The sequence below is a fragment of the Carlito syrichta genome, unplaced genomic scaffold, assembly GCF_000164805.1.
Source record: "Carlito syrichta isolate Samal-C Ts95f unplaced genomic scaffold, Tarsius_syrichta-2.0.1 Scaffold314262, whole genome shotgun sequence".
In the NCBI taxonomy this organism is placed as follows: domain Eukaryota; kingdom Metazoa; phylum Chordata; class Mammalia; order Primates; family Tarsiidae; genus Carlito; species Carlito syrichta.
The window spans coordinates 163,330-179,509 of NW_007258358.1; the positions used below are offsets into that span (position 1 = coordinate 163,330).

At 46.0% G+C, this 16,180-nt stretch overlaps 1 protein-coding gene across 1 annotated transcript in view; it reads right to left on the reverse strand.

Annotated features, from left to right (window-relative positions):
* Nucleotides 1-16,180, reverse strand: part of NCK2 (NCK adaptor protein 2) — a 142,445-nt gene that overhangs the window by 34,891 nt on the left and 91,374 nt on the right. Inside the window, exon 3 of the mRNA XM_008071276.2 lies at nucleotides 4,367-4,608. Within this exon, the coding sequence (XP_008069467.1) occupies nucleotides 4,367-4,592 (226 nt within the window). The 5' untranslated portion in view covers nucleotides 4,593-4,608. The remainder of the gene's footprint in view (nucleotides 1-4,366; nucleotides 4,609-16,180) is intronic.

Sequence of the window (16,180 nt, forward strand, 5' to 3'; positions counted from 1 at the left end):
TGCACTCCAGTCTGGGTGACAGAGTGAGACTCCAACTCAAAAAAAAAAAATAAAAGAAAATAAAAGAAAAACAGGAATTTGATAGACTATTCATTCTCTCCTCCTTCCCAACAAAAAGCAACGTTGACAGCAGGGTGTAAGCCTGTGTGTTTTCATATCAAGTATGCTAAAAGGTCTGGCTTTTTGTTAAGGTGTTTTGAATTGACATTTTACTGAAATAAACTTCTTAAAAGCTGAAGTATAACACCTACAGAAATAAGCGGTCAGCTTAGCATACTCCAGCAAAACAGACATGCCCATAAACCCACCCACCAGATCCCAGGATAGAACGACATCAACATTCTGAAGGCCTCGTGCCTTCTAGGGCTCCACCTTCCTCTCCCAAATTATCATACTCTTGACTCTAATGCCAAGAGTTCGTTTTAACTGTTTTGGACTTAGGAGAACAGAATTATGCAGTTGCACTCTTTTGTCTTTGATCAGTTCAATTCCAAAGTCAACCCTAGCACGGACACGCCTCTAAGAGCCTTGTCAATTTCACCCACAGGCTCCACACGTCCAAACGCATCAGCTCTAACTATGCCAAGGCTGTTTCACAGGCAGACTTAGGGATGCCCTCTCAGCTGCCTCTGCGCTCCCAGGTCTGGCTTGAGTCGCAGGGGGTGGGGCCCCTAGGACTGGTCACTAACAGGTTTCTAACTGGCCTTGGGTGTGGTTGGGACAAACGCTGAGAAGCAAGGCCTGGGCAAGTCCCTGCGGCTGGCTTGTGTGCCTCTGAACTAACCCTGCCGAGGATACTACAAGGTTAAAGGTGGAACCGCGGCATGTATCATGAGTCAGACCCTGGACCCGAGTGAACCACTGAAAAGAGAATTAAGCTTTGGGACTTGGGAGATTTCCAGCTGGTATCATAAAGTAGTAACAAAAAACTGTTCTTCAGTAGCTTGGAGGAAAATCTTTGAAAAATACCTCCCTGGGAGCAGTTTCCCCTCTCAAAAGGTGTAGCACAGTGCTTTTACAACACCTAACCTGCGTGATTTTGTAAGTCGAGTTGCAAAATCAAGGCCAGACCTTAGCCCAGGACCACTCACTGCTGAGCTCAGTGCAGTCTGAGTCCTTCAAAACATCAGCTAGATTCTGCCAGCAAAAGCTTCATGACAATTGTGCCTCGTATCTGTGGAAAAGCTCACCTTGACTATTCATGATCATAAGTTGAATGCGAAAGGAAAACCAGTATATAAATGTTTTGCCCATGTGAAAATAGGAGGTCAGATGGTTTCATTCTATTACAAATTATTAAAGAAAAAGATAAAATTGGGAGTCCTTCCATAAGAAAGAGTTACTTTGTCAAAGCTACTTACTCCTTCCTTCAAGTTACTCTTACTAAGTACCACGTACGACAGAACTAAGTTCACTACAAAATTCAGCAGAGCAGATGAGCACAGAAAAGCAGAAGTCCCAGCTACTTGAGAGGCTGAGGCAGGAGGATCCCTTGAGCCAGAATTCGAGGCTGCAGGGAACTAGAATCGCACCACTGCACGCCTGCCAGAGTGACACAGAGAGACCCTGTCTCACAAAGTAATTGATAAATAAATAAAGTAAAAAATAAAAACAAGATAAAAGAAAGCAGGAGAGAATGCTATAGAGTGACACAGTCGTCTGCTATTGGAGATGTAAACACACATTTTAACACGGCGGCTTTGCTGGGGAGGCTGGTGCCATCGTGTTCCAGACCAGACATCTGCCAGGGAAGTCTTAACCATGGATGTAGGAATGAGGTGGGTTCTCAGAGTCATAAAAATGACAAGGGCGGGTGACACCATGAGTGGTTATTAGAAGGTCAATACGTGTGGAGGGTGTTTCCAGGCTTTCACGCCTCATACATGGCAGGGATAACTTGTGCTGGCTGTACAACCGGTCTAACCTCATACTGTCGTTCCAACGGCACGGCGTGAAATATGAAGCCACGGACACTTTGGCTCCCATCTTTGTAGCCAAAGAAACTAGGGGGAGGCAGGAGGGCATTCTCGCCTTCCTTCTCGACCACAAGGTTCGCATGACAGACTGTAGAGAAAGAACTAACTGCGCGATGTGTGAGCCCTTGCCAGGGACGCCCCCTCCTTCCATTTGATACTGCTCTACAGGGGCTTGGAAGAGATGAAGGTCCCTCACTGTCCAACAAAAACAAGCCTTCAGGTGAGCATGATAAACAGACCAGAACAAAAAGGCACATTCACCACGGGGCACTTCTCCCTCACGATGGGACATTCCCCTCCAAGGCCTCAGGGCGAGGGATGTCAACTGCTTCTAGTCCATGCGGGTGTTCAAAACATAATTATCCATATTTGTACCTTATATAATGCTTAAGACACACGTTTCCAGAGGCCTGCCGTGCCTGAGTGGAGACTGAAGCCCACAGGAGAGCTGTCACAGATGGACTTGACGCAGCCCTGGAGGGCACAGTCAGAGCCAACGGAGGAAGTTAAAGAAATGTAAAAACTCGATTCTATTTAAGGAAGAGCTTTCTAACAATCTGTGTTCTCCAAAAACGGAATTGGCCGACTCTCTCAGCTGAAGCATTCCGGCGGGGCTGGGTGGCCATCTGTCAGGGCCGGGAGCAGGCCCAGCGCCGTGAGGAGGGGCCGGCCGGCTCAGTCAGGGCCCGGGCGCACCGCGCTCGAACCGTCACAGCTCACGAGAACACAGCCCGCCGGCGCAAGGCGCAGTTCAGAGTTTCCATTTGCAGCGCTGTCTTTTCCCCTTCTAAAAAACTGAAGAAGAAAAAGGACAGGTTACTCAAGGGCACTTCCAGATCATCCAGAGTGCTTGTTTCGCTGTATTCTACTTCCCACCAGTTTCTGGGTGTTTCATGCTTTAGGAGACTCTTGAGGATATAAAAAATGGGGAGGAGGACAAAAAATAGATTAAAAAAACAAAACAAAACACGAGACAGCAATGTTTAGCGTCACTAAAAAGAAGGGACTTTGGTGAGAGGCTGAAATCGGAAAAATAAATGAAACTAAGCTCAGAGCAATCTTAAAGTATTCATTTGTGCCACTCTTTTTTCTTAACCAGTTAATGAAGCGTTATAAGCATAAGACATGATGTGTTTTTCAAGTGACATACTTGTGAGAAAGAAAGAAAAAGAAAGGAGGGAGGGAGGAGAGAGAAAGATAGATGAAAGGCGGACAGCCATTGTGAGAGACGGGCCGGATTTTTAATTAAACATGAATTTCCCCATCAGGCTCAGAATTCCTAATGGCCAGTGACCTGGGGGTGAGCCCCACAAAGGCCTGGTCTCATTTCTCTCTCCAACTCATGGGGAGAATCTAATCCACACACAAAAACACGACCCCGTAAGTGGAGGCTGCAAATGATTCTGCAGAGAGGGTTTAGACCTTTCAAGATTGTGTTAAAGGAAAGATGACCATCTCGCAACACCGACCACACGAGGTGGATCATTCTATTTTCCATTTTCCCATGGACTCTTCACCCCCCGCCCCTCCAAATAAAACAAATATTCTTGTGAAAATTTTTTTTTTAATTCTAATGTCACACAGGCCACAACGTGAACTTATTTCAACAGCAAGCCCTTAAGTGAAAACCTGCAGTCTTGGGTACAATGTTATAGAAGGAGTTAATAGCAATTTTTTAAATGCCAGTTCGCATCAGTCATTCTTCAGAAAAGCCCTCACCATTATTTTCTCAGACACTCAGACGCAGTAACCACCGCAAGGAAGCCCAGAATGTATAGGACCGGATACCACCCACTTCCTGCCATCCGCGGCAGCGTTCTGCATGTCCTGACACCAGGGAAGAAAAGAGGCACGGGGTGAGAGAGCCAGAGAACACGCTGCCTGAACTGAGCGCCCAGCAGTCTGCACCTGGGTGACCCCTGGAGGCCTCTGACATCACACGGCTGCCACCTTCGCTAACGGTGCCGGGGTGTGAAACGTCACCGATTTCAAAGAGGGGAAAAATGCTCCTGCCGTCTCCTTCCCTGTGCCGAAGGGTCAAAAATGGACAGGATTTTGCAAGAGAGAAACCATTTGACGGCACAACATTGGCAGAGCTGGGCACACTTCTGGAGGTGGCCGTTCCATCTCAGCGTCTTCTAGAACTTTGATGCAAGGCCGCAGACATCTGTACAGGGGTCCCCTAAGACTCCCAACTCCAAAATCTCCAGGGAGTGACAAACACCCTACTTCTCCATCTCGCTCTTTTAATTCGCAGAGGTTTTTAAAAAGACAACTGGGAAGAGGCCGGCCCTAAACAGAACTCCCGCATTTTTTCGGCAAGCCAGCCCGCAGGACGAGCAGCCCTTCTCAGGCGCCCGGGGCCTCCCCGCAGCATGCAGAACACTCACCCAGCGTGTCCTTCAGGTTCTTCACCAGGGAGCCCTTCTTCAGGCTGTTCTTCCGCTCCACGTAGTTGGACGGCACGTAGCCCGTCCTGTTGGCCGCGTTCCTCACCCGCCACCACGTCTTGGAGTCGTCCAGCAGCCACAGGCGCTCGTTCTTCTTGATGTCCAGCTCCTGGTCCTGCTGGGCCGTGTAGTCCCACTTGGCTATCACAATGACTTCTTCTGTCATCTTTCATGGAGTCCTTCTGCCAGCAAAACATTTGGAGAAGCTCATTAGAGGACCACCCGGACCCTTCATCCTTTGCACCAACTTCAAAAACTAGGCATTGACAGCTTTTATTATACAACTCTGCCGCCAGTTTTCTCCCGGGTCTTCAAATGCTCAACCTCAAAATGACCTTCTTTCAACAAGCTTTAGCATTCAGTTTAGAAAGAGCAACTGATAAAACAAATCCTACGTCACTGCCTACTGGACGCTGGGAACTCTGCACTTTCTACCAAAAACAAAAACAAGCTTGCAAACAATTCTAAATAATATTATAATTAATGCGTTCGTTTGAACGCATTAACACCAAATCCTGATAGCTGAGATATTTACATTCATTTTCTTAGGATATGCAGGGTTTTAGAACATATTTAGTAAACAGGACACTCAAACTACTCCTACAAACTAAAATTAAAATTACCATGGTAATGATATAAGGTGGTTTCCTGGAATGGATCATGAAACAGAAAAAGGAAATTGGTGGAAACGCTGGTGAGATCTAAATAAAGTCTAGTTAATCATACTGTACCAACGTGAATCTCTAAGTTTGGACAATGTACCAGTAAAAAACGACTGCACTCACGTAAAACATTAATGTTAAGGGAAACTGAGTCAAGGGTACATACACACAGGAGGACTCTCTACTAGCTTGGCAACTTTTCTACATACAAAAAGTAATTCTTGAAAACTTAAATTCACACAAAAACCTGTGCACAGATGTTTATACAGCTTTAATCGTAACTGCCCAAACTTGGAAGCAACCAAGATGTCCTTCAGCGGTTGGATGGATAAACTGTGATATATCCAGACAATGGACTATTAATCAGCGCTAAAAAGAAACGAGCTACCAAGTCATGAAAAGACATAGAGGAACCTTAAATGCATATTACTAAGGGAAAGAAGTCAATCTGAAAGGCTACCCACTGTAGGGTTTTTTTTTTTTTTAGCTGGGGGGGGGCTCACTGTGTTGCCCAGCTGGAGCGCAGTGGCACAATCACGGCTCACCACAGCCTTGACCTCCTGAGCTCAGGAGATCCTTCTGCCTCTGCCTCTCAAGTAGCTGGGAAAACAGGCATGCACCACTGCACCTGGCGAATTTTTTGTCTTATTTATTTTTTGGAGATGAAGTTTTGCAATGTTGCCTAGGCTGGTCTCGAATTTCTGGGCTCAAGCAATCCTCCCACCGCGGCCTCCCTGAGCGCTGGGATTACAGGCATGAGCCACCATGCCCAGCCTCCTACTGTATGATTTCGACAGACTCATGATCCTCTGAATCCTCTTCCCAATTAGGTCTTTGCGTTTGTATATCTGTCTCCATCTTTGCATTGCCCAGTTTTGCACAAATCCTGACAAACTGGTCTAAGCGGAATCCTCTACCCTCAGTCTCTGATCAGGTCCCTCAATCTCCAGCATGCTGCGGGTGATACCTGATGCCCCTGGCTTGCCTTCAGCAAGGATCCTGCTAGAATGGTTTAGCCAGAATTCCCACTCTCCTCCCTGACGTCTCCTCTAGTGATTTTCCATCCACCAACCCCCTCAAACCTTGCTCCTTGGCCATGCATTCCCACTTTTCCATGCTGTATTCATTACTGAACACAAACCTCTTTCCCCACTGCAAAATCCCAGTGTAGTTGTCCCTCAGAAAAGAAGGTCTGCCATACCGTTCTCTAACAAGTATCATGAATAATTTTTGATTTAATCATTTCAACTATACGACATTCTGGAAAAAGCAAATGTATGGCGACAATAAGATCAGTGGTTGTCAGGGGCTAGGTGGAAGGGAGGGTGAAGCACAGAGAATTTTAGGGCAGTGAAACTACTCTGTTTAAGGCTAAATGGGGGGGCACCTGGCAGCAGACATTAGTCAAGACCCACAAAATTTACAAGTCAAAGGTGTTTTTATTTTTCCAGAATAAAAAGTCAATCAGAATAACAATCAATAAATATAGTATATCACATTATCTAGTGAAGTCAATTTTGGAAGTGATAAATAGTGGAGGTGTACCTGAATAAAATGCATATAGTTATCAACTCTATCTAACTCCACACTTCCTAGGTAGAAGGACCAGTATTCTTTCAGCAGAAAAATGCAGTATTAAACTGACTAGTCATTTCCCCCAAACCAGGAAGAAAGGAATAATGAAAAGACCCTGGACTAAAACCTCCTTCCCCCCTGCCAGAGAAAAGTCCTCATTCTTTCATTTTCATAGGGATGACTTGAGGAACACAGAAGGGAACTACGCACACTGACACCATGGAAGCATGAATGTCATTGCTTAATAACATGTCAGTTTCTACTAGACACTAAAAAAAAATGTATAAATAATACACGTTTATCTGTTTCACGAATTAACTTCCAAAGCCAGAGTTAATGTAGTGCTAATGCAAGGTGGTGTCCTGGATCAGATCACAAAACAAAAAAAGGAAATGCTTGGTAAAATGTATGCATAATTTACATAATATCCAAGAGGACAGAGTTTGCACAAAGCTCGTTCCAAAACTGGAGATAATTTTGTCACTACTTTCAGAAAATCTCAAGTCTGTACCATGTAGGCTAACATGACCTTTATGTCAGATTGGACTTTTGAAAGTCATAAAGGCAGATTTTCTTTTTAAAATAACAACCAGAAGAGCAACAGCATGAACAGAGATGGGATTCGAGAATATCCCATTTGAATATCAGACTTGTTTCCTAGTTACACAATTTCCACAAATTTTTAACAAGAACATCCCATCACTTAAGACCCGTCAAGATCTAGCCAACAAAGGCTACTCTCTGCTGCACAGACAGCAGCGAAGTGAGGAGCTGGCCAGGTACAAGCTTTTCTAGGCACACTGACCATCACACAGGAGCTTTTATTTTTTTAACTTTTATTTATTTATTTTTTTGAGTCGGAGTCTCACTCTGTCGCCCAGACTGGAGTGCAGTGGCCGCTCCCGGTCACCGCAGCCTCGACCTGTTGGGCTCCCGCGATCCTTCCGCCTCAGTCTTCCAAGTAGCTGGAATTACAGGCGCGCGCTACCACGCCTGGCTGATTTTTTGATTTTTATAGAGATGAGGTCTCGCTGCTCAGGCGGGTCTTGAAACCGCGGGCTCAGGCAATCCACTCACCTCGGCCTCCCAAAGGCGTGGGATTACAGGCTGAGCCACTGAGCCTGGCTTATTTTTTTTAACTTTTATTATAAAGATGTGAGGTACATTTCAGGGTTAGGTATATCAACACTGATCATGCAGGTGCCCTTGTTGACGAGGTATGCCCCTCCTTCCCCTGACAGTTTCCCACTACTGCCACTGGCTTTCTTATAGCATTATAATGGCGCAGGGTCCACTCATGAGTGAAAACATATGGAACTCTGTTCTTTGCTTCTGTGATAAATCGCTGAGTATGACTGACTCCAAATCCATCCAAGTTGCTGCAAAGTTCATATATCTGTCCTTCTTTATGGCTGCATAACATACACAGGAGCTTTTAAAAAGTGCCACTGCCTGAGCTTTACCACAAACCAAGCATCTTGGGATCTGTACAAGAAAGGCCTGGCCAACAGGAAGTGGCTGACAGCGTGCTAAGTAATGTGACAGGCCTCAGAAGGAAAACCCCAAGTAAGAGGGAACTGAGACACAAAACGTCTCCTCCCAAGCATACCCCCCAAGGCCACCACCTGAGCTCTGCAATGAGACATAAACCTTCAGTTTGGGAAGTAAACTGTGAGTACCTGATGGGCACCCAACACATATCTACTCGTTTAGTCTTGACAGCACCTGCCTTTCAGGGAGGAGTGATCCTTTAGGAGAATAAGGATCACAGAAATCCAGTGACTAGTTTAAGGGCAGTCAGAAGCTGAGCCCAGGTCTGTTCCCACGTTTGTTCTCACGTGCTCATGTCTGGGGGACAGAGTGCGTGTGGGTCTGTTGTGTGGTCTGTATTTTTCTACAACCTGGGAAAGCTATGATGCTAGGACAGGTAGGAATTAAAGTTTTCCACATATTAGAAATGACTGCCTATTGGATGGCCAGAGCAATAAGGTCAACTCCATTCTAACTGCTTCATGACTGGCTCCCATCAGGGAAAAAAAATGCTATTTAAGACCAGCCGACCATCAACTGCCTGGCTGCAGAGAGATGCTTCCAAGGTTCCGCCAGTTGGATGCTTCACTCGGGTTCTGCTGAGTGGCAGTCGATCAGTGACAGACCCGTGGGAGGACCCACACACCACAGGTAAAGGTCAACCAATCCCATAATACCTTGGCAACTCTAGGAACACTGGAAGTCACACTTCCCAAACCCTTGGAAAGAAGTTCAGTTCTTTGCACAGGAGACCGACTCGGAAGCCTGCCTGTCCTTAGAGGAAGAGGGGCCCGCCAGGTTTTGTGCTCTGGTGAGTATGGTTGCACACAGTTAAGAGAATGGCTTCTGCATTTACTCAGCCGGCCAGGGTCCTCAGGACCCTGAAACCCAAGGGAAAGAAGTATACCTGGCACCCTGTGTTCTCGTCGGCATCTGGTCTCTCCTTTTTGCCAACACAGGTTGAAAGGCCAGCTGCCAGCCTACATTGGAGGGTCCTGCACGTTGGCTGAGCTAAGACTCTACCCCTGAGGCCTTGGGAAGCTGTTTCTTAGAAAAGCACATGGTATTTTCAGGTAAGAGTAATTTGCTATGGTGCAGCATGGATTAGAACAGGAAGAGACTACAGGTGAGTCATTCATTATTCCACCATACAATCAGATATACAAACTGACACATTTCCAGGATGGAAAAACCCAACAGAAGAAAGTCTAGAAGAGGAAATTCTAACTAACCGAGGACTTAAATGTCAAGTCAGGGATGGTATTCTGATATCATCTAACACAGGTCTGATTCAAAGAATAATGCATGTTTGTTCCCTCCAGCTTAGCAGTTCAAGGAAACCTGATTTTTTTTTTTTTTTTGTCATTAACTATAGCTATTTAAGTTTTTCGCCCAGGTCTGGCCCACTGAGAGAACAGCTACAAATCTGATATTATAAGGCCAGACCACATCATATATATTATGTGACTGCTCCAGAATAGAGCTTAGCAAGAATCCCAGGGTATGCTGAAAAAACTCAGCTCTCAGGGAACCTCATGAGCAAGGCTGCTTTTTCTAGTCTTAGGTGGGAGATTTATTTATTTATTTACTTATTTTCTGAGTTGGAGTCTCACTCTGTCGCCCAGACTGGAGTGCAGTGGCCGCTCCCCGCCACCGCAGCCTCGACCTGCTGGGCTCCAGCGATCCTTCCGCCTCAGCCTTCCAAGCAGCGGGAATTACAGGCGCGCGCTACCACACCCGGCTAATTTTTTTTTTTTGGATTTATTGTAGAGATGAGGTCACACCAAGTTGCCGGTGGGTCTCGAACCCTCAGGCTTGGGCAATCCACTCACCTCAGCTTCCCAAGGCGCGGGATTACAGGCTGAGCCACCGATCCCGGCTGGGAGAAGATTTACAAACAAATGGACCAGGTATAAAAACTTCCCTGGCCCAAGTTTTCACTAACTCCTAAAATAACAGCCATCCTATTCTAGGACTCTATTGTCTAGGACAATCCCATGGACTGTTTCTTGCTGGGTTATATAGGCCTGGTGGTAGCCAGTGTTCCCACAACACTCAAAAATGGTCACAGATATTCCCAAATTGGCCGTGGGGACCCAGGCCAGACCACTTGGTCATAATGGCAAATGAAGATAGGAGGTGAGGGTCTGGGATTCTGAGCTTCACTGACCCATCCGTAGGTCCACCTTGGACCTCAGCTTATTCTGCAAAATGGGAATAACAATTTGCCTCAAAAAATAGTCTGTGCTCAGGAGAGAGCATCACGAGTGTTTAAGTGGTTTCATGTTTTCCGGACACAGGCTGGTGTCCTGCCACGCCCCCTTAGTCTAGCTGCTCCTTCAACAACCTGGAGTGGGAGTTTAGAAAGAGCCCTCGAGACCCGCCTGGGCAACTTGGTGAGACTTCATCTGTACAATAAAACCAAAAAAAATTAGCCGGGCGCGGTAGCACGCGCCTGTGGTTCTAGCTACTCGGAAGGCTGGGGCGGAAGGATCGCCGGAGCACAGCAGGTTGAGGCTGCGGTGGCTGGGAGTGGCCACTGCACTCCAGTCTGGGCGACAGAGCGAGACTCCAACTGAAAAAAAAAAAAAAATAAAGAGCCCTGAGGTCCACTGCCCGGCACAAGAGACCCAAGAATGGCAACTACCTCCGTAGGGAGCACCCTCTGCACAACTTGCTTCACGTTAGGTGGGGCCACGTGCTAGTCATCCCTTCCCTTCATCCAACTAGGATTTACTGAGTGTCTTCTGCACACCACACCATGGCGGTATCTGGACTCCTGTGATTCAAGCCTGATCTCAAGCAGTACCTCCTCAGAGATGCCCATGGAAGTCAGTATCACCATCCTGGCCCCTCTTGTTCTACTTCCTAAAGGGCCTTGGACATTATCTGAAACAATTTGGTCACTTACTTTTTTTTGTTGTTATTTAGTTTTTATTTCTCTGCAATCCAACTAGACGTGGAAGGGAATAAGGAAATTATGGAACCCAAAGAATTGTAGCAAGAGCACAAAGATTATAGGGATACGGCGAGTAAATGGGATGGAGGGGGTGCTCTCCTGAGCTACGGGAGGAATGATCTGGTAGTTTAAGATAAAACAAGTCCAATTTATTGGTGTCGTCCACAGTCAGCAACGGTGATCTTCTTGCTGGTCTTGCCATTCTTGGACCCAAAGTCCTCCATGGCTTGCACAACATTCATGCCCTCTTTCACCTTGCCGAAAACCACATGCTTGCCATCCAATCATTCAGTCTTAGTAGTGCAGACGAAAAACTGGGAACCATTGGTGTTGGGTCCAGCATTTGCCATGGATAAGAAGTTGGGACCTGTATGCTTCAAGATGAAGTTCTCATCATCAAATTTCTTCCCACAGATGGACTTGTCGCCAGTGCCATTATGGCGTGTAAAGTCACCACCCTGGCACATAAACCCTGGAATAATTCTGTGAAAGCAGGAACCCTTATGACCGAATCCCACCACCCTGGCACATAAACCCTGGAATAATTCTGTGAAAGCAGGAACCCTTATGACCGAATCCTTTCTCTCCAGTGCTCAGAGCACGAAAGTTTTCTGTCTTTGGAACTTTGTCTGCAAACAGTGGGCCCAAGGGCTCGCCGTCGACGGCGATGTCAAAGAACATGGTGGGGTTGACCACGGCTGATGGGAAAAGGATCAAGGTGGCGGCGTCTGCAGAGCCCACTTACTTATTGTCTAGAAGCCTCCTCATGTGTTGGCTATGGCAATTTAGGTTTCAGCCACCTGGTTTAATTGGGACGCTCGGAGACGATCCAGGCTGACGACCCAAGGTTAATAAACATCTGCCTCTCTTGCCCTTCTAATGACTGACCCATTGAGCCTACCACAGAGAGGACCAGAGTCACACAGCTTTAAAAATATGCCAGTCCTGCTTGGCAACACGAACCTTTGACAGAAAATAATTTCTTAAACTTAATTCAAAATAGATGCACAGACTGACAGACAATTCTATTACTACTACTTTCAGGATATTAACTTGAAATTTCAGAAAAATACATCCATATGCACGTGTACAGAGAAGTACCCAATATAAAAAAATATACGGTCCCATGAGAACATACTTGGTATAGAAAGTTAAGCAGGTAGAAGAAATGGAGACTATATGAAAAAAACTTGTCATCTCAGTCTTGATTTTCAACACACAGTCTGAGTTATCCACATAATATAATCTACTTCACTCTGTGTCCTTAGGATTCTTTTCTGTGTGATTATCTCATGACTTCAGAGGGAGAAAATGAAATTGACCAATTTATGGAAACTCACTCAAATATAGGCTTCAGTAGATATGGTAGGCGGAATAATAGCCTCCAAAGAAGTCCACATCCTAATACCTGGAAGCGGTGCCTACGTTAAAGGGGAATTAAAGCTGCTAATGGGTTCCCCTTGGGGTGGGAAGATTATCCTGGATTACCAGGTGGGTCCGACATACGCACAGGGATCCTTATAAATGGGAGAGGACACAGAAGAGTCAGAGCTTTAAGACATCCTTCTGCTGTCAAGGGATGTGAGCAGTCTCCAGAAACTGAAAGACAAGGAACTAGGCTCTCCTCTAGAGCCTTCAGAGGGGACATGGCCCTGTAATACCTTCATTTTAGCCCAGCGAGGCCCGTCTCAGACAGACTTCGGACCTCTAGAACTGTCAGAATCTATGAAATCTATACTGTATTAAGTCACTGAGTTTATGGCAACCGGCTGCAGCATCAATAGGAAACCAACACAGTGAGCAGTCATGCTAAGGTCTATACAAAAAAAGGAGTACTACCTTTGTTTCCTCCATTTTTTACAATATTTTCCTCTCTGGGTCTACACTTGCAAACATTTAAAAATAGAATACTTGCATTAAGGAGACTTACTCATGAAACAGTCTTGGAGCAATTAAAATGCCGTATAAATGCTTTATTAAAATTTCAAGTTGTGCTGTAGATAAAAGACTTGCCAGATGCCAACAAATTTGACAGGAGTTGGCAGGAACCTGTGGGTTCCTGTAGGGGAACAGAGAGGCCAGTTGGTAGCTTTCTACAAGCAGTACCACTAATTAGAGCTAATACACTTCAACTTTAACTAGGATGCAATATGGAATCTAGGGGCTGTTCCAGCTCTCCGTGAGTTAATTAAGCTGTGACAAGAGTCAAGGTCTTACTACTTCCCTAAGACACAGAAATATGCTGCATGTAGAAGAGAAGATGAACAACAGAGCTACCTTTTTTCAACATGGAGGTAGAGGTATACATATGGTGTCATCTGAGTGGTTGAGGGTTGCCTGGCGAGTATGAGAAATTGACTTCCACTGCCATGATACTGTTTCATGTGTATTAGCTCATCAGATGTTTACGGCGACCCTTGGTTAGAGACAGTACCTGTAGGTATATTTGTTAAATGATGAAACTGGGGTTGGAGATATTACATAATGTACCCAAATTCGCAAAGCTAGACAGGGCCTGAGCTGGGATTCAAACCCACTAGAAGTGTCTTATCACAAAGCCTGGGCTTTATCTATTATTCTCTACAGCCTGGTAGTGTTGCTTGGTCACAGAATTTTGCTGCATCGCTTAAAAAATAAATCCCCAGGGGAAGGTAGATGCTGACAGATAAGAACTGAATTTCAATTCATTGGATAAACTGGGAAGTGAATTGAGACTGGACATTTGTAGGTCCCAGTCTTCCAGGTATGATTTGGGAAGGGATTCGCTTGCTTTTTAACATTTTACTGAGGAGAGGTAAAGGAGGGTAGACCAGCTGAAAGGTAAACATGTCCCGACTCCAAGCACAGAGTTGAAGAGTGAGAGGAAGTCCTGTGGTGTGCAGGGAAGCCAGGCCCTTGCCCTGTTATTATCAAGGCAACTACTCCTACCAGGCATGGCTGAACGTCCCAAGGCTTCGAATCAATGAGACCTCTGCTCAATTGGCTGTTCAGGAGAGAGAGTCTTTATGATCTGTCTTCTGGTTTTATTGGGAAAAAGTCTATTCCCTATGACCTCTGAAACTGTGGAAGTTTCCTCTGTGGGCACAGAATGACCAATTTTGTGAATGATCCTCTCCAGATGGAAAAGACCAGGGTTGGAAAGAAAGCCAGGCTCATATCAGCCTTCTGGATGGCCTTGGGGGAAGGTGCTGGACCACTCTGACCTCCATTTGTGTGTTTGCAGATGGGGTGAGGGCTTCTGTGAGGACTCACTGAGAAGCTACTGGAGGTGCCCACTCCCCGGTCCACACTGAGTGCCTGCCATCACTGCTCTGCTAATATCCACGTCATGCCCAATCACCTCACTCACTGGACTCCAACAAACATGTGTGTTAGATTATGCCACTTAAAAAGATAAAACGTAAAAGAGCAAAAAGTTGGGCCATTGCCCAAAGGTAATGGTCTAGAACTGAAAGGCCACGGTGCCGTGAACCCCGTTTTAGGAGGTCTTACGAAGAGACCCCAGTATGTCTTGGGTGCATGCCAGCTCCTTCTTCTCATGGCCCCAGTGTGGCCAACGCTGTGGACATCAGCTTGTGTCCAGCCTAGAGAGGCTGTTCACGGTGTCCATAGCATCTACTAGAATCCATTTTACAGGCAAGGCAGTGCAGCCATGTTATTATAAAATGTAACTGTAAAGTATTTTGTGACGTTTGTTCCAGAGAACCAGCCAATGAAAAGCTTAAGTACCTAGGAATCACCCAGCTTCTTCTCCTTCTCCTTTGCTGCCTGCTACTCCCTGACATACTTCGAATGTCCCCCGGGCCTCCCCCGCCACACGAGCCCATCCACTCTGCCTGGCCATAGGGCTCTTGTTTCCAGGTCTCCATTTCCCAAGTGGCCAGGTCCGTGGCAATACCTACATTCTACCTGCCCGCTGGCTGCAGGCCAGCACTCCAGAGCAGTCTCCCCACGGTTCAAACGGCAGTTGCACAAGTGTCATTCAGCCAAGGCTCGAACACACAACATCCCATACCCTTCATTTTTCCTAAAAAGTTGCGGTCAAGTACACAAAAAGCTTACCATTTCAACTACTTTAAAGTTCAGCGACATGAAGTCCATCCACATGGTCGTGCAACCATCACCACCATCCATCTACAGAAGCACTTCATCTTGCAAAACCGAAATCCTGTACCCGCTGAACAATGACCCTCCAGTCCCCTCACCCTCGTCCCCAGGAGCCACCATTCTCTGTCTGTCGCAATCCATCTGACGATTCCAGGTACCTCCTGCGAGCGTATTGGTGTGTTTGTGACTGGCTTGTTACGCTTAGTGTGATGTCTTCAAGGTTCATCACGTGTTGCGGCATGTGTCAGAACTGCCTTTTTAAGGTTGAAAAATATTGCTTTGTATACACATAAATCACACTTTGCTCACCCATTTAACTATCAATGGACACGTGGCTAGCTCCCATCTTTTGACTATTATGAATAATACTACGAACAGAGAGGCATGGATATCTATTCAAGCCTCTGCTTTCTATTCTTCTGGGTACATACCCAGAAGCAAAACTGCTGGGTCACATGTTAATTCCATTTTTAATTTTTTGAGAGACTGCTGAAATGTTTCCTACAGCAGCTGTATCTACAGTCCCACTGACAGTGCACAAGGGTTTCAATTTCTCCACAACCTCATCAACACTTATTATTTCCTGTTTTTTGACAGTAGTCAAACTATTGGGTGTGAGGTATGCAGAATTTCTCACATGCATCTTATTTTTACTGTACCCTTAATAGGACTTATAAGTGCATGGCAATTCTCAAGAAAAAGAAAAATATTGCTAGTATTAAGAACGAGTATCTACAGTCTTCTGCTGTAACCTCCTCCCAATCACCACCTCCCCCAGGATGAGTCTATTAAAATTACATACACTTTTAGCCAGGCTCGGTGGCTCAGCCTGTAATCCCGCACCCTTGGGAGGCTGAGGTGAGTGGATTGCCTGAGCCCGCGGGTTCGAGACCCACCTGGGCAGTGAGACCTCATCTCTAC